General features: G+C 47.1%; 1 protein-coding gene across 3 annotated transcripts in view; it reads right to left on the reverse strand.

The window, feature by feature from the left end:
• The window catches only part of RFX4 (regulatory factor X4), a 163819-nt gene that overhangs the window by 93146 nt on the left and 51673 nt on the right, over nt 1-19000 (reverse strand). For all 3 annotated transcript variants that reach the window (XM_019446673.2, XM_019446672.2, XM_019446674.2), the window contains one exon: nt 8724-8847. In XM_019446673.2, coding sequence (XP_019302218.1) covers nt 8724-8847 — 124 coding nt within the window. The remainder of the gene's footprint in view (nt 1-8723; nt 8848-19000) is intronic.

Below are 19000 nucleotides of genomic sequence, written 5' to 3' on the forward strand. Positions count from 1 at the left end.
ACCTGTGTCCTTCTCCTGGGCTCCTAACCTGACAGTATTCCATACATGTTTTCAGAATCCTGGGTTCCATTTCATTGTTGTGACACTTATAAAAGGACACACAGGGACAATGTGGGGGAAATGGGTCAAAAGGTCCAAACTTCCAGTTGTGAGATAAAAAAATGTCCTGAGGACATCACCTGTCAGCATGGTGACCGTAGTTCATACTGTGCTGTACATTTGAAAGCTGCTGAGAGGGGCGCCTGGCTGGCTCAGTCGGATGAGCTTCCGACTTCGGCTCAGGTCATGATCTCACAGTCTGTGAGTTCGAGCCCCGCGTCGGGCTCTGTGCTGACAGCTCGGAGCCTGGAGCCTGCTTCTGATTCTGTGTCTCCCTCTCTCTCTGACCCTCCCCCGTTCATGCTCTGTCTCTCTCTGTCTCAAAAATAAATAAACATTTAAAAAAAAAAAAAGAAAGAAAGCTGCTGTGAGAGTAGATCTTAAAAGTTCTCATCACAAGAAAGAAAAAATTGTAACTCTGGGTAGTGACAGATGTTCACTGAACTTATCTGGTGATTGTTGCACATTATACACATATATCATACCATTATGCCCTACACCTAGAACTAATGCAATATTATATGTTAATTATAGCTCAATGTTTAAAAAAAAATGAATACACGTATTTCTAAAATGCTCATATGTGGATAAAATGGTTCATTGTTTACCCCTTTCTCCTTGCTAACCAAACTCTAATTTTTTATTCCAGGAGGCGATGGTCTACATTTTCCTGCTTCCCTGACAACCAAGGGCAGCCAGTGAGATATAGGGGAGATCACTGGGCAGGGCTCCGGGAAGGCTCTTGAAGATAGCCGATTTGGCTGGAGTTTTGACCTGTTTCTTCTTACCGCCTTTTCCCCCTTCTGGCCTGGAATATAAGCCTTTGTTGTCCAGCAGCCACTTTGGACCATGAGGTGATACAGAAGTTGGAAGCCATCCGCTACAAATGGCAGGGCATAGAAAGAGGAGGAGCCCAGGTTCCCGATCCTCTTAAAGGGCTGTTATGCCGGTGTTGGGTTATCATCTTTTATATTTAATGTGAAGAAAAGGAAAACCACTCATTTATTTAAGTCACTGTTTGGGGATGGAGAGGGGCATTTTTCACCCACAGCCCCACAATACAATTCCTAACTGATCCACCTTCTGATTTCCACCCAGAATTAACTTCCCAGGGAAGGTTCCAGTAGCTGTGGAGTCAGCCATACCATCTTTGTTCAAAGGGAACAAAACGAGCATCCAGTTCACAGGGCTGGGTGAGGACTGCACGAGATAGTGTGTGCAGAGGGCTTGGCACAGAATCGGCGTCACTGCCCACCCCAGTTTCTAACTGAAAAGTATTTCCAACTAATGCAGTAAAGATCCCCGTATGTTTGTAGACTGACTTCCCCATTTGATAGATGGAGGGACTGAGGTTCAGAGAGGGAAAGGGACCTGTCCATGGTCACAGAGAGAGTAAGGGCAATGGATCCTCAAGTTGAGGACTCAAAACCTGGCATTATTGGAAACTCCTGGCCAATGCCCATGGTGGGGCCTCAGTAAAGGTCTGCTGAGGGAGACAAGTTTTTGCCTCACAACCTCTCTGCAATGCATGTGACAGGTAAGTGGAAAGCAATCTGCTTATAAGTCAGAGATGTGCTCTTGGCTCAGAAATCTGAGGCCCGGTTTTTCTTTCTGAAAAAGCTTAGCTTGCTGCTAAACATAGAGATGCTCCACCTTTGTGAAGGCAGAGCTTTTGCTTAGAGATCCCCCAAAAAACCAAGTGGAGATGCAGGAGAGAGAAGTATTTGGTGAAATCAAAACACCTTCCTCAGCTTCCGTGGATCCCACAAGGCTGCAGGTCGGGAGAGGGCAGTAGTGCATCCCTGGGGCTCTTCCCAGATTGACCTCATTCTCAGGCCACCAGTCACCCCCCACCCTTGAGGAGGCAGAAGTCTCCTCCCTTTGTCCCCCCAGTCATGGGTGTTCCAGCTCAGGGGCACATCTCCCATCTTGTTCTGTGGTTTCTCATGGGCACGTGTCCCTTCTGCAGCCCACTCCCCTCGAGGACAGACTATCTTCTTCACCCTACTTCCCATCTGCCAGCACAGAGCTGGGGCCACAAGGGATAGAGATAAATGAGTATTTAATAAGTGGGGGAACACAAGTGTCGAGGGGGAACCAGCATGGGAAATACTGGCTTCAGGGTTCACAGTGCCCAGAACACCTGGGTGGGGAAAGATTTGAGGGGGCATTTCTCAACTGTGATAACAGCACCCATGCCTCTGAGAGACAGGCCGAGATTTCAGTCCCAAATTCCACCATCTAACAGGTGCCAGGTGGTTGCTAATGACTGCACCAAGGTCAAAAGGCCCAGTATTTTGTTCTCCACATACACCTACCTCCAGCACCCCCCCCACCACATACATACCCTACCCCCAAAATAACTTGCCCTGGGGCAACTGAGATAAGTTGAAGTGCATGCACTCTTAGAGCCAGACTTTCCAGGTTCACATCCATTTACTGTCTGTGTGGCCTTGGGCAAATTACCTTATCTCTCTGGGACTCGGTTCACCCATCTACACAATGGGGATAACAAAAGTTCCTACCTCATAGAGTAGTTTGGAGGAGGCAGATATATGTAAAATGCTTAGAAGAGTGCCAGGTCATAGAAAGCCCTAGGTATTTGCTATTTTTATTAATTTTATAAAAAGCTCTCTAACATCTGTTAAAAAGAATGGTCTATTAATAAGCTTGGGCAATCTAGGGGTCCCTGGGTGGTTCAGGCAGTTAAGTGTCAGGTCATGATCTCGCAGTTCGTGAGTTCAAGCCCCACTCTGTGCTGACAGCTCAGAGCCCGGAGCCTGCTTCAGATTCTGTCTCCCTCTCTCTCTCAAAAATAAATAAACATTAAAAAAAATAAGCTTGGACAACTTAGCTGGGTATGATGTCACGTGTAGGCCAATTCTGATCCCCATGATTTTGTTTCAATTTACAGTTCCACTCACTGTTCTCTAAAAATTTACTGCTTTTTACTAGAGAAATGGGGTTACCATTTTGGAAGTATTTTTTTTTTCTCAACCTGGCAAGCCTGTAAGCACCAGCAGCAGGAGAAAAAGGTCAGGGAAGAGCAGGAGGTCAGACCACATGCCCCGCTTCCCCTCTGCAGGTCCTCAGGCCACACGTGGTCAGGGCTGAGTTGCGAGTCTGGGAGGAGTTTCCAAGTGGATGTGAGGCTGCAGGTTTTGATTGGAGCCCTGGACCAGACTTCAATGTCTAACAGAGAGCCTACATTATTGAAAAGAGGCTTGTTTTTATAATCAAGAATCAAACAGCAATTAAGCCTGCCATGAAGCCACCGGGGGTCAGGGAAGGAGGCTGGGCCATAGCGTGAGCAAAATCACTTTATGTGTGTACACTGCTGAGTTCGTCCCGTTCCACACACCGGTTACATCTGTGGGGGCTCATCTGGGCATCTCTAAGAATCAGGGTGTAAGAGCAGGTATGCAGTGAGCTGGTTAAAACCCTCCAACACTAGAACGGAGCCGGATGGGGGATCCTCAGCGGAGGAGCAAGAGCAGCCTGGGGGTGGGTGGTGGAAAGTCAGCTGGAGAGCACATCCCTTCAGCCATTGTGGATGGAGATCCACGGGGTTCCCCCCAATCCATGACTGGACTCATTCCTGCAGCCGGATGGATGGCCATTCCAGCAGAGGGCGCTGGCGGGAAGAGCCCTCAAAATGAGTCCCGCTGACTTTCCTTCTTTCACCCTCCTCTGATGCCCCTCTGCTCCAGCCCTGGAGAAGGCAGAAGACAGAGAGAGGAAGGAAGCACCCACCCTGCCCCTCTTTGACAGAGCAAATTCTGAGCCCCAGGAAGGGAGAGGCTCTGCCTTGCATGGGAGATGGACGTTTTAAACTGGACCGAGTGGGACTTTTTCATAGCTGAAAATGAGTTAATCTTCTAACCAACACCAATACGATGGCTGAACATGGTTGGGATGCTGTGGGGTTTCCCTGTGATGTCATCGGAGGACAGAGCAGGACAGCTGAGCAGAGGACTTTGAAGGTAGCCCTTCAAAGTAAGTGAAAATACAACCAGTTTCCATTGGTACCTGGACAAGTTCATCCGTGCCCAGCAAATGGGTAATGGAAAATTGATACAATGCCTGTTTCATATGGGCATCAGACAGGCTAAACACATTCACGTGTATCAAATGATTTCAGCGTCCTTGGCAAATAGCAATAACACAAGTCATTCAATCTTCAATAAATATCTGAGGGTGTATTATGTGCCGGGTGCTATTCTGGGAGTTAGGGATGCATAGTGAACAAAAAAAAGGCCTCATGGAGCTTCCATTCTAGAGAAGGAGGCAAATAAAACACAAGCAACTAACAGATATATATATATATATAGATAGATAGATAGATAGATAGATATACATATATATATATATGATTAACATATATATGTACATACATATTATGTCATATGAATATTATCTGTAATATATTGAGGTAGAATAACAGGCAATGATGCCATACAGATAATTATACATATAACATGTAATATATTAGTTATATCACATATGTAACAGTTCAGACAGTTATAAGTGCTATAAAGAAAAAGCATGGTAGGAAACAGAGGAAACAGGATGGAGTGGGGCCAGTTTTAGATAACGGTGGCTTCTTCCATTGGTAGAATGCCTTACAATGTTAAAAATGCTCTCCTAAGCAGCGTCTCATTTTATCCCTAGAGTCATTTGTGAGGGATTATTCCCGTCTAGAGGTAAGGAAATGGGAGCTCAGGAAAGTGAAGTGACTCCAAGCCGGGTGACCTTTCGTTACCCTAGCCAACAGAAAGGCAGGCACAAGCCCAGTACAGCTTGAAGCTTCAGCATTCTCTGTGATGCCTCAATCAATTCTGGGACCCAAAGTCAATACGGGCTTACTGGAAGCCAGTGCTTATGGGGCTTGGCCGCAGTGCTGGAAAGAGGATCTCTTTCAGTTCTTCCCTGCAGCAAAACCATTGCTGCCGTCCACTCGCTTTATCAAGGACAGTATCCCCACCAGGCCACACGGGAGCGGGGACGGAGAGCCTCACCGCTGATGCTGTTTCACCTCAGCCCATCTGCAAGCTGGGGAGGAGAGTGGGGGGTTGCCGGGATGGCGGGGGCGGGGGCGGCGGGTGGTGGAAGACTATCACCAAATTTTTCTCTAAAAATGAAGCTGAAATATTGAACCTTGCCTACGCAGAGTTAAAAGTTCATAGATGAATAGCAGCAAGTTTGGATGGATCTGCTCAAAGGAAGGCTGCCCACAATTACACCCCAGGCTTTACAGAACAACCAGTCCCTTTCTCTCCGGGGGGATGGCAGCTGCAGCTGGGAGCCCTTAGGAAGGGCGAGCATGGCCGGGATTTCAGTTCAACAAGCTCAGTGTAGAAACCCTCAGCGGGCTCCTTCTGTCCTCTGTGGCTGGAAGGACAGCCCGAATTTCCAGTGCATTTGAAATCAATGGCAAGGTACCTGCAAAGCACTTTTGCATTTGTGCTTTTAATACCATTAGAGTATGTCATTGCTTTTGGACTGAGTTTGGATGTCTTTTTTTAATGACTACTTTGGAAGCAGCTGGCACTGTAATTCTTAGAGAGAAAAGTTATTATTTGAAAACAATATTTTGAAAGTAAGACCTGTGGACATAGATGTCAGTAGGACCAAGGATTAGAGAACAGAGGAGATCTGGTGGAGGTTGTCCCGAGGAGGAAGGGGGGCTGAGCAGTGGGAGGTGGCAGAAGGGGAAAGGGGGGGGTGGCAGAGCAGAGGGGGCTGGGACTGGCTGTGGGGAACTGGCAGGGGGAGGCCCAGGGAGCCTCCAGTGTGGTATGGAGGTGGGAGAGCATTCTGGAATGGGGATGTCTGTTCCATTAGATGCTGTCCGGGATGTAAATCCCTCCTTCAAACTTCAGTCTACTGGGGTCACAAATGCTTTCTGCGGGCTGTCTTGTGCAAATCAAAGAGGACTCTGAGTTTCATCCTTGGCTCATGGTGGTTCAGAACAGGGCCGTCCAAGAATACTTTCTGTGATGATGGAAATGTTCTATGTGCACTGTCCAATACGACAGCCTCTAGTGACATGTGGCCAGTGAGCATCTGAAATATGGCTCATGTGACTGAGGAACTGAATTTTTAATTCTGTTTAAGTTGAACAACCATATGTGGCTCACAGCTACCGTCTTGAACAGCACAGGTAGAGAGAAGTGGTGTAGACAGAAGAAAGAGTCTCAGGTCAAGGTGGGTCTGAGAAAGCTAACACCCAGGGAGTGGAGAGGAGGGGCTGAGTTAAATCGATTTTACCTAGATCACAAAGTCAAGGAAACCCTGAGCTGACAATAGTGTTACAGAAGTGAGAAAAAGGAAAGAAAAGGTCCTTATTTGGGCAAAATGGAGTTTCTAGATATGGCGAGGATTTGTGTTTTCATGGTCTTTCCCCCACCCCAGAATCTGTGCACAAACAGCTCATGGGGAAATTCGTAACAACAACTGCAATGGCACGTGTGGGTGTCACTGTACCTGACCTATCAGATGACTGAGGGAATAGTACCTGAAGATTCATTTCCTGGTTTCTCCAAGGCTTTTGCATTACCAAGCCAAGCCACTTGCCTGCCCCGGACAGGGACATACATATACCACACATCATCCACTGACAATCATCTCCCTTGAATCCTGCAGCATCCCCATGAGGAAGGGAGGGATTGATTCCCAGTTCACAGCAGAGAGGGCTGAGGCTCAGAGAAGTTAAGCGGTTAGTCCAGGAGAGTTAGATTCTTGATCTCTTGGTTCACCCCACCTGTCCCTCCATCTGAGGCCCTATCCTGGACTCTCCACTGTGGCCGCCATGAGGAAGTGTGGATGCGAGTGAATGTCCCAGGACCCCAGACGTGTGACAAAGCTCCAGGATCCCCTGGATTCCGGGTGTGCTCTTCTGTCTCCCACCTGCTGAGGAGCTCACCGAGTCCCTCCCTAGACCGTGAGCCTCTCCACAAGCGGGACCCATACTGGATTCCCTTCTCGTTTTCCCCAGAGCACAGTGCCGCCCACGCAGCCCATCTCAGCCAACACTGATGGACTGAAGACACAAACGGAAGAAACAGCAAAGGTGGTGTCTCCACTGACGTAAAAAAAAATTATTATCACGTATGAAAAACAGGGTTAATGCATCACAAAAACATATGCCCTTCCCTAAGTCACCACGGAGCATCTTCCCATTTATTGAGTGGAGCCAATTCCCAGCCACTCAGTTTTAAACCCTCCAGGGGGGTGGGCTCAGACCTGACACTACTCTCTTTTCTCTTTTTCCTGCTGATGATTTTATCTGTTGGGAAAAGGGAATTCCCGAAACTTAAACAGTGACTTGTTTTTGCCGGTTCAGTCGTGTTATGCCCGCACTCAGAAAACTGGTGAGGAACGGTGGTGCCAAATCAGCCTGCCTATCTTTTTGTTAGTGGATGCAGTAAAAAACTATACATAGGAAAAAGAAGCTAAGGAGAAACAGTTCGGATGTATTGTTTCAAATTAAATTGGGTATTTTGCAGGTGTAAAAATCCATATTTTTATCTATCAAATAGACAAATGATCAGTCTTTAAAAGTACTCTGGGGCACCTGGGTGGCTCACTTGGTTAAGCGTCCGACTTTGGCTTGGTCACGATCTCATGGTTTGTTAGTTCAAACCCCGCATCGGGCTCTGTGTGACAGCTCAGAGCCTGGAGCCTCCTTCAGATTCTATGTATCCCTCTCTCTGCCCCTCCCCTGCTCTCTCTCTCTCTCAAAAATAAACATTAAAAAAAAGAAAGAGTGCTCCAACATCTCTCCTTGGCCTGTTAAATGTGAATGATCAGTGACAATGAGTTTTTGTGGACATAGTCCTAAGTGTGGAAAATGTTTTTGTCATGAGACAGACAGCAGCCAAGCCTGCGGTAATATTGCAAATAAGACCACTCCCAGTAGAGGATTCTCAGATCTCTAAGCTAATGATATAAGGCCATCTTCCAGCTTCTCCAAGGCTTTCACATTACAGACGCAAGCAGTTTGCCTGCCCCAGACTCACTGACAGACACGGAACACACTTGGGAGTCTAATATTTGTCCCTCGGAAGGAAAGAAGTCACTTCCTGCAAATTGAGTACTGACGAAAGCCCAGTTAGGTGTTCCCTTTTTACTCTATGACCTGTCTGAATCGTGTGGAAGTTTTCATACTTCGGTATTACTTTGTTTTGGTATTGGGCTTGGTATTACCTTGCGAGTAAGCCTTTGGACTTTTTACAGCAAAGTATTATAGCAAAGTTACCAAAGTATTTAAGTTACCAAAGCAACTTTAAAAAAAAGCAATTAAGGGGCGCCTGGGTGGCTCAGTCGGTTGAGCGTCCGACTTCGGCTCAGGTCACGATCTCACAGTCTGTGAGTTCGAGCCCCGCATCGGGCTCTGGGCTGATGGCTCAGAGCCTGGAGCCTGCTTCCGATTCTGTGTCTCCCTCTCTCTCTGCCCCTCCCCCGTTCATGCTCTGTCTCTCTCTGTCTCAAAAATAAATAAAAACGTTAAAAAAAAAATTAAAAAAAAAAAGCAATTAAGATGTTCAAAATGATTAAGAACTGTGCATAAATTACTGGGAAGTGGGGAAGGATAGGAATAAGCCTGGGGAGGCTGGACTCACCTTTCCAAAACTGGCCGCGTTGACAGGCTGGGTGTCATTCTTCTCACAGAAGTCCAGGTAATGCATGTAGAGGGCGCTGCGAGGGATGCAGACCCCCTCCGCGATCTCATAGTTCTCCTCCAGCCTGTGGAATGAATGCCCAATGAGCAAGCCTCAAGCAAGAAGGGCATGGTCTTTCTAGCTCTCCTCCAGAGGAGGACTTGAAGAGAAGTCTTCCTACAGATGGGGAAACTGAAGCCCAGGAGGACAAAGCCACATGGTCACGCGTGAAGTTGGTAGGTCGGCAGGATCAGACTTCTAGCCCCCGTGGCTGTGTGACCTCGGATCACTTTCAGCTCAAATTCCCAGTCCCTCTCTTCCATGCTGCCATTGGTCTGGCCACATTCTGGGTGGATCAGGTTCCCCCAAACTCCCAAAGTGATATACAGGATCCTGTAGGTGCCCCAGTCAGCCGAGCTTCGAACCACACACTCACTCATGTAGCCATTTCTAACAGGTGTCCCAGTGTTGGAGCGTCTTTGCTAACAAGAGCAGTGCGGTGGGATAGCCATGGGAAAACAAACACCCAAGGAGAAACCAGACAGTGGGACAGCCAGTAATCCACTGACTGAAGGAAGGTTTTAGGATCCCAGCGGGAGCCGAACCCTCTGGTTTCTTCAGGATCGCCTCTGCTGTGCTGGAATTACGATTCTATACCCATCACCTTCGTAATGACCCTAGGTTAAGGGTTTAGGGTAGGGACTTTCCATGGGGATTCAAACCCCAGTGTTGTCACTTGCTGGCTTGGTGACCTTGAGCAAGTTATTTACCCTTAGGTAGGGTTTCCTTTTGGAGGTGCTGGCTGTGATCGCCTCATAAGCTGTTGTGACAGTCGAACGTGTGACATATGCAGGCATGGTGCCTGGCACACGATAAACACTTAGTAGGTGTTGGACCTCACCATCATACAACTATCCTCTCCTTAAAACATCTTTGGGTGCCCATATGTCCTGAATGGGTCCTAGATCTTGGGATATAAAAATAAACTAGATACAGTTTATCCTATTTTCCCCTCTTTCACCTAAACACCAGAGTGTAGGCATCAAAAAGAATCCTGCCCCCTTTTTCATAGACACATTGAAGGTTTAAGAACACTTCTTCCAGCAGAACTGCCAGGGCACATGACAACTTGGGGACATCTCTTTGGGCCTGCTGCTTTCAGAGCCTGGGGCACACACTGTTCAATTAACTCACGAACAGAAGATATTTCTTTCTGGATCACAAACTGGATTTTTGGAAACGACCCAAAGTCATTTGGAACCAAGTTTGAGGAATAAAGTGACTGGAATAGCCCTTTCATCTCAAACATTTGTTGTGGGGTGGGGAGTGGGGGCAGAGACAAAAATAAGGCAAGATTCTAGAGCAGTGAAATAAATATCCTCAGATGGCTTCTAACTTCTCAGGGGCACTTGCCAAAGAAGTGGTCCAGTCCTGCCGTGACTGTGAAGCAGAATGAGGACACGGCCTCCTGAGGTGGCCACTTGAAAGGGCAGTGCTCACTGTGCTCATTCCAGCATGTGGTTGAAAGAAAATCAATTGAATCATTTCACATCCAAACCTTACCAATGAATATAACCCTAGGCACGCCCAGATAAATGAAGAAGCCTGGTGCTGAGTGGTCTCATCACCTCACCTAGTCCCCCTTCTTCTGGGAAGGGGAGCACTGAGTAACTCCTGATCATTTTTTAGAAATGTTCCGGGAAACTGTTTATGCAATCCTTTCTGGGTGACCTAATTCCTTGAGGTTGGCATGGTGTCTGAGTCACTCCTGCATCCTTGAAGGCCAACATATTCCTTGGTACACAGCAGATGCTCAATTAAGTGTCTGGTGGATGGATCGTTGCAGTTATATATTCATTCAACAAATACTTATTGATCTCCTACCACCTGCCAAGTGCTGGGGAGCACTTGGTGCGCAAGATAGTCCTTGTTTGCACGTAGGGAATAGATTAAATGGTGGGCAGATGGATAGAGATACAGGTAATCTTTAAAATTCAACAAATATTTATTGAGTTCCAGGCACTGCTCTCGACACTAAGGAAATAGCAGAGAGCAAAACAAAGGCCCTGGCCTGAAAGGGCTTACATTCTAGTATACATGTCCCTGACATCGGAAATTAGAAAAAACACTGGACGTGGCTCGCCGTGGGAAAATGCTTTCACATAGAGATGAGATTTCTTGGGACTGTCCTAAGCTTCAGGTCTGGTATGAATGGGAATCAGCCTTCTAGCTTAGCCTGGACCCCTAACTGCCATTCACAGCACTGTTTCTCTGTAAAAGTGAGTTCAGAGGTCCACATGACCAGTTTACATACAAACTTGTATGGACCATCCAAATACGGCAGCTTTCACAAAGTGGGGTCTCACAGACATGCTTTGCTTGGCCTCAATATTGTTGGCCTGGCTTTTAAAATTCAGGACATTTCCCCTAAGAATCTGGCTTCTTGTGAAAAGGCTGAGATCTGGCAATGCTGGGCCCATATTCCCGCATGACAATAATTGGCCAGAGGTAGGTGTGCCCTCGAGTTGGCCAGAGTCCTCACTCCTCCCTACTTTTCTGACACCAATCTGTTTTCTGTTCCTTGTCTGGCTCCTGTAGCCTCTTGTGTTGACATAAGGCATGACCTATGTCCTGGTTCACTTTGCAGTCTATCTGGGAAGAATAATGCATCAAAATATGAAAAGTTAACTACTATAAGAGCAGTCAAAGGTGGGAGAACAGAGAGATTCCTGTGTAGATGAGAAGAGGTAATTAAGGTTTCATGGATGAAGTGGGATTTGAATTTTGTGACAGCTAGCATCAGTTGCTGCTCTTTTCCCAGGTGCCAGGCACTGGGTATCTGGTATCTCTTTCCATCCTCACAATAACCATATCAGGTAGGTTTTATACCCATGTGTCCAATGAGGAAACTGGATACATGGGTATAAAGCCTACCTTATGTGGTAGGTTTATATGGCTCAGATAGTGGAACTCATGTGCCCATGGTCGCGCAGGCAGTAAATGGGAGAGTCTTCCTCTAACCCACTACAGTGTCCTGCTGTGGTAGATGGAGGGGATTCTAGGCAAAGGAGAACAGCAAGGGGGAGAGACAATGTGCTTTGGATGATGGAGACAATGGTCTGAGTGGAGAAAGGGCTTGCAAAGGAGCCTTTAAAAAAAAACAAAGGGGGAGGGGGTATGGAGAATCTTCCAATGCCCCCAAGAGAATATGGCCTGGAATAGAAGTTTGGCAACCCTCGGAGTTCAAGAATTACTGCAGAAATGTCATTTGCAGGAGGCGATGGAGCAGTACTCAGTGAACTGAAAAAATAAAGACTCAGAGGCAGGAAGACCAGAGCATTTCTGAGATGCTGTAGAAATAATAATAATGTCATCAATAACAACAGTCACTAATATGAATTTAAAGCTTACTATGTTCTATTAGCCAACAACGGATTGATTGTAAACGAATATAACAATAAAAGGAAAAAACATCCAAGTTTCCTTGGTTTCATCTTAGACTACTGAGAGTCCCATTAAGCAATTTCCTCTCAGGGGCACCTGGGTGGCTCAGTCGGTTAAGCATCCGACTCCTGACTTCCACTCAGGTCATGATCTCACAGTTCGTGGGTTCGAGCCCCACACTGGGCTCCACGCTGACAGTGTGGAGCCTGCTTGGGATTCTCTGTCTTCCTTTCTCCGCCCCTCCCTGCTCCAATAAATGAATAAATAAACTTTAAAAAAAAAAGCAATTTCTTTTCAAAGCTTTGATTTCAACTCTGTAGACTATGGTAGAACATTTTCCAGTCTAACACACATACACACACATCTTGGATGGCTGCAACTTTGTGCAGGACAAGCTGTGGGGAGGAGAAAGTATCCCTTTTTGCTTATCCTTGCTAATCATTTCCTAAAATTAACTTTGGCCAGAAAAATCCATAGGTACATTCAATATACATGCATTTCAAGCCATTCAGAGTTCATCTTACAAAAGGCATATGACCCTTTAAAATGATAGAGGGCGATTTTTCTTTTTCTTTTTTTTTTTTTTTTGAGTTTATTTCTGTATTTTGAGAGACAGACAGAGACAGAGAGTGGGGGAAGGGCAGAGAGAGAGGGAGAGAGAGAATCCCAAGCAGGCTCCTCACTGTCAGCATGGGGCTTGAACCCATGAACCATGAGACCACGACCTGAACCGAAACCAAGAGTGGGACACTTAACCGACTGAGCCACTCAGGCACCCCTAGGGGGCCAGTTAAGTTTTCTCAGGCATGGTTGCAGCATGATCAGATTCACTCTTTGGCAGGTCATTCTGGCACCTCTACTGTAGGAGGACAAGGCTGACTAGTAAGGCCTGGCACACGGCGACTAACTCGTATCTGTTGAACAAATAAATGAACAAACGAGACCAGTTAGGGGCTACTACAAGGCTTCAGGCAAAAAGTGATAGGGTATAAATTGGAGGAGTGGCCGTGGGGGGCAGGGATAACACTCAGTGCGTGTGGTTCTTATGCTGCCAGATAGATGTGAGATGGATGGCACCAACCAAGGCAAGCTCTCAGGTTCCTAACTGGACTGGAGGATGACTGGAGGCGCCATTCCTCATGGTTAAGAACCGCAAGGGAGTAATGGAGGGCAGTGATCATGTGGTGTTAGAGAGCACAGTCTCCCAGGTGGATTCCTGGCTCCCCCTTACCATTAGCTATTTTGCTTAAGCCCCCCACCCCCCGTGCCTGAGTTTATATTTGATATTCTTGTGGCTTGCTCGCTCACTGAGTACGGCCAGGGGATCAGCATTAAAATAGAAGAGCAGGGTTAAAATACATCCCATTAAATGAACCCATAGCAGCAACAAACTATCTGAATCCAGATGAGTATAAGTCACGGTTCACACAGGCTGAATTAATTAAGCGGTTACCTGCCAAAGGCCAGAGCCTTCTAAATAACTACAATGCTACCCACATTTTGTTCCTCTTCCCAGAGCTTCTTCGCCTCAAGGTATCTAGGTGGCTTATGACTATGAAGCATTTTAATAAGCTCTACAAATGAATAGATGTAACTGGCATTAAGGGCAACTTTGATGCTCGATGAGTTTCCGCAGAAATAGCGTCATGATACCTTTCCCCAAACCTCCTTACAAAATCCAGAGGGTCCGTGCGTGTACTGAAGTTGCTAATTGGAATGTCTGCTTCGCTGACCAAGGCATGGCAGAAAGAAAGGCAGTTAATTATTTCTCTTCATATCTGATGAAATTTCCCCTTCTCCTCACTTGTAGAGGACATCATTAGTCTGACATGGTGAACAATACTCCATTATACCTGGATATTTTTAATGATCACCAAAAAATTCCCCACTTCTTCCACTTTTCTGATCTTCTATTTAATAACTTGATCATATTTGAATTGAACCTATCCTATTATGGGGAGATAATGAACTCAGTCTACTAGCCAACAGGAGTCATTATCTGCGGTATACATTTTGAAAAAGATCTCCTCATGAGGCTTTGGCCGCAGCAACCCAGGGCAGGGGAGGAAGCTCCGTATCAGCACTTGACAATGAAGACCAAATGTTTCAGCACCCAGCATAATTGTTCCTGCTGCTCTCCTCTGAAACCTGTTCTCTTCTCTGTACGTGTGAGATTTCAGTTCAGAGTCTCCACTACCCGGGTCTTTGCGGACATGTCTACAACAGAAACTTTCTCTTCTATTTTACCAGAAGATCAGACAGCAGGACTTTTAAAAGCCTTGCAGGACATAGTAACTTATTACTCAGGTTGACCCAGAGACTGAAAAATACATGAAAACAAACTTGCTAAGCAGAGGCCAGACAGTAATCTAAACCCATCAGTTACTCCCCTCTGCCTCTGTGGAGAAGTTCTAATTCCCTCCCTTGGCATGTAAGGCCCCCACCATATGACCCCTGACTACTTCTCCAGGCTTCTCTCAACCCATTGCTCTGCACATACAGTTCTCCCCAGCCAAAGGACTGTTGATCTTGCACATGCTCCCCACCCCATATGTTCTAGGGCATTCCACCACAAGAGGTGAGCCCCTCTAGGCTCAGCTCAAATTTCTCTCCCTGACACTATGTTTAATTCCCACCCAGCCCCATCTGCTCATGGCCTCTTAGTTGGTTCCTCATCCTCGCCAGATTCATGGATTCATTCACCCGATAACATGCCGAGTGTTGCGATGGGCACCCGCCAGGCACGGAGTTGCATCTGTGGAGGAGAAAGTCTTGACAGGAAGCGCAGCCTCTGCCCCCAAAGCTCTCATCACTTCCTGGGAGTTTCCACAGCCCTTCATATCTGTCTGCGGCTCCAACTGCCCTCACTGAGAAGCAGCACTGGGTTCAGAGGCAGGGGACGCTGAGGTTAAATCCTGCCCACACCACTTGCAAGGCACCACAGGCTTGGGTGTGTTGCTTGAACCCTCAGATCCTTGTCTCTTTCATCAGTAACATGATGCAAAGGATACTAATACCCATCTCCCAAGGCCGCTGAGGGGATCAACAAGAATCCACGCACAACCCACAGCCCTCTAGGTGGCAGAGGGGGACGCTGGATAAGGGGCACCTGTCAGTATTATTCTAGGTTACTGTGGAATATTCTGGTAACACTTTACATCTTAGACTGAGAGTCCTTTGAAGGCAGGGACCAAACAGCATCCCTATTTATGTTAGCACAGTTGCTACTACTGTGCCCTGAACACAGTCAGTCAACCCTGCAGAAGGAAGAGAGAAGGAGGTGGGAAGGAAGGAAAGCGGACTTTTGCACAGACTTTTGCACAGATCAGAAAAGCACTTTTTTTTTTTTTTAACCTTAAGACCTGGGTGATTAAGGAAAAACCCCCAATTAATATGAACATACTTGCTTTATATTTTCTGTGCCAGGGATATTCACATTTGCTATCACTCCTCACACAAGATGGGTAACATCATCTCCATGACAGGGAGGAAGAAAGGGAGGGCCAGGCAAAGTGACTGCCCAAAGCCACTCTCCTGGGAAAAGCCAGGTTTGGAGTATGAACTCAGGTACGAGGCTCCTAAAGCTCTCACTGTGTGCTATGGACTGACATTCCTTTGGTCAGTGAGCCGGCACACATTTACTGAGCACCTACTGTGTGCCAGGCACTGTAGAATACAGCAGTGAGCAACAACACGCAATCCCTGCCATTGCCTTTAGGAAGCTGACAATTGATCAGAAGAAAATGGGAACCAAGGAGAGGACTTCACTGGACAAGAAACACAAACAAAATGGTGGGCATTGGCTCTGGCTAGGTCTCAGGCTGAATCTATAAAAAGCCAAAACAAGCAAAGAAACAAAACCGATCCATTTTTCTTTAAACAGCACTTAAGCCTACGACTTGCTGCTAGGTAGACCAACCAACCAGAAACACGTGTTCAGATGGATCTGGTATTTCTCCCAGGGCCTCGGCTGGCTCTCCCTCCCCTTTGAGGGCCTTCTTGGGAATCAGGCAATCCTCCCCTCGGGTGGAGTGAGACTGTGACCCTCTGTTGTGTTCAGTTGCCTGCCTTGGTTTCTTCTTCTTTAAATAGGGGTAACAGTCCTGCCAACTCGACAGGGAGCAGCAGAAGAGCTTGGCTGGTGATGTCTCCAGCCAGGCACAAGCCTGGTTTGCCACTGGCATCTGCTTAACCTGTAGGTTTGGCTGATGCAGAGTGATGGGCTGAATCGGGGATTTTGTGCTGCCACTGTGATGATGGAATCGGACCAGAACCTGGAGTCTGCTAATCCATATCCTGTGTTTAGCCCACGAGCTACTGGGTTGGTATTCCAGAAAGGCCTGGAATTAGCCAGGTTCAAGAATCCCTATGCTCAGTGTTTGGTTAAAGTCACCCCCCCCCCCCGCTTTTTTTTTTTTTTGACAAAAACTAGGCACTATATAATAGCACAGTGTCACAAGTTCAACTGTTGCCAATGCTTCTTTCTGTCAGGGCTGGGCCAGGGGTAGGCAGCCCAGAGCTCCGGTGGCCACAGCCGAGGTGATCTGGGTACCATTCTTTATCATAAACCATCCCCCTCAACATTCTCTTTCCATCCCTTCCCCGTCTCTACTCAGTTCTACTTCACCATTACAAACAAGGCTGCAAAGAACATCTTCATAAGCCCCCCTTGCACACCTGTGGGAGGGTTCTCCATATTGGTGTGAAGAAGTTCTGGGTGTTCACGGCGAAATGTTAGCGGGACTACAAAATTGCCCACTCAAGCGGCTTTACCCTTAGACCTTAGAATTACACCTTAACCACAGCACAAGATACTTAAAAAAAAAAAAAAAAAAAAAAAGGATCATAGCTCCACACCCTAGCATCTCCTTGTCTGAGACATGCCCTTCACACTGTCCTGCTTAGTTACCTTTCTGCCTCTGTGGTAGAGGGTTTCTAGCAGGGCACCGGTCACACCTACAGGCATTATCGGACATCTCCGGCTGTTTTCAGTGCTAAAAATGTTCAGCCTCCCTTTCTGGAACAAGGTGGCCTAACTAATATTATGGAAGCGAATAATGTTCTGTCACTGTTGAATAAAGGATCAAGTCAGAGATGGGTACCGAACGTCGGGTACCGGTTACTCTGTGACTCTGGTCTAGGAGCTGTGACCTGGTCCGAAACTTCAACAAACTTCTTTGGAACAGTACCCAGTCCAGCTTTCTACCTGCGGCCTCCAAGAACATTTTAAGAGAAACGTGAAATTTCTTTTGTTTTATATTAATTTGAAGGATTGAAAGGCCATCAATCACCCAAGACCTCCTTTTAATTGTTTTGAAAGAAAGAAAAAAAACACCCCCCCCCAAGAAAGAGATGATTTGGTCTTCTACCCTCTTCCTTTGGGGAAGGGCCTCCCCCTGCACCCCATAAACTGCTGAAAGGGGAGATGCCTCTGCCCTGACTGGCGCACAGGGAGCCAGAAGTGACACAGGCGACAAGGGAGGTGTGTGAGAGGGTAGGGCTGTGGAGGGGGACATGGGCTGGCAGCAAGCAGGCCAGGATGGTGGAACAGGCCGCTTACCATTCCAAAATCCTCTGCGTGAATAGAGGTTATTGTGTGGCCAGGATTCCAGCAGCGCTCCCCGTCCCCAGCGGCTTGGGCTTTACTAACCCTCGTGACCGAGGATGCTGGAAAGTGTTTGGCAGAAGGCATTTGACAATATTTGCCTGTTTTCTGCTGGGAACTGCCTCCAGATCACGTGGCCCCAATTATTTTAGGCTGCTTGGGCACTGTATTGTTTGTTCTTGGAGTGGAGATGGTCTCCGGGGCGATGGGGAGGGTGCTCGTGGCGAGGAGGGAGCAGGTGGAGGAGCAAATAGCCCCCAACCCAATTCCCAAAACAAACCAAGTGTCCCAGGAGAGCTCGGCATTGTCGGGAGACCAATGTCCTTTCCTGGGCCTACACACCTCGGTCCTGAGGGCCTGCACGCTGCCGTTGCAGAGAGCGGACAGCACGAAGGATGCACATGTCTCAGAGAATGAGATGCCATGGTGTGGAGCTAGGTTCCTTTTTTTTTTTTTTTTTTAAGTATCTTATACTGTGGGTGAAGATACAAAATGGCAAAGCCATTTGAGGGGGCAAATATTAGTCCCATTAATATTTTCTGGGTACCCAGCTCTCCTTCTCAACGCCAACACAGAGAACACTCCAACAGGTGTGCAAGGGGACATATGAAGATGCTCTCTGTAGCCCTGTCTGTAAGGGCGGAGATGAGATTTGGACACGACGTAAACGGCCAGCAGGAGGAAAGTGGTGAAATCGATCTGCCATTGTCATACGTGGAATCGTGCGCAGCAGCTAAAATGAGGCTGTGCTCTATGGACTAACGCGGGTATGGCTTCGGGACATTCCAGTGAGGAAAGGGCAAGTTGTGGGTCAACGCAGTGCAGCAGGTTGTAGGACAGTATCCTTAGTGTGATATGTCTGCATTCCTCTTGGAAAGCAGAAAATCCGAAATTAAAAAATCCACAAGTCAGAAACTTCTGTTGGCACACATGCTTGTAAAAGCATAGGCAAGACACTGTAAACACACACACACACACACACACACACACACACACACACACACACCTTCCCACTGGCCAGAGGGTTGCTCTGGATGAGCCCCGAACAACAACAAGGAACGGACGATAGCCTTATCTAGGATGTTTCAGTTTTCAAGTGAGGAAACCTATCACTTGTATTAATAAAATAAAATAAAAACAAAGTAAGGGCTTATTGAATGTATTCATATCTTGCCTTTTTCTAAAAAGC

The sequence above is a fragment of the Panthera pardus genome, unplaced genomic scaffold (assembly GCF_024362965.1).
Source record: "Panthera pardus isolate Hobbes unplaced genomic scaffold, ASM2436296v1 HiC_scaffold_6, whole genome shotgun sequence".
In the NCBI taxonomy this organism is placed as follows: Eukaryota; Metazoa; Chordata; class Mammalia; order Carnivora; family Felidae; genus Panthera; species Panthera pardus.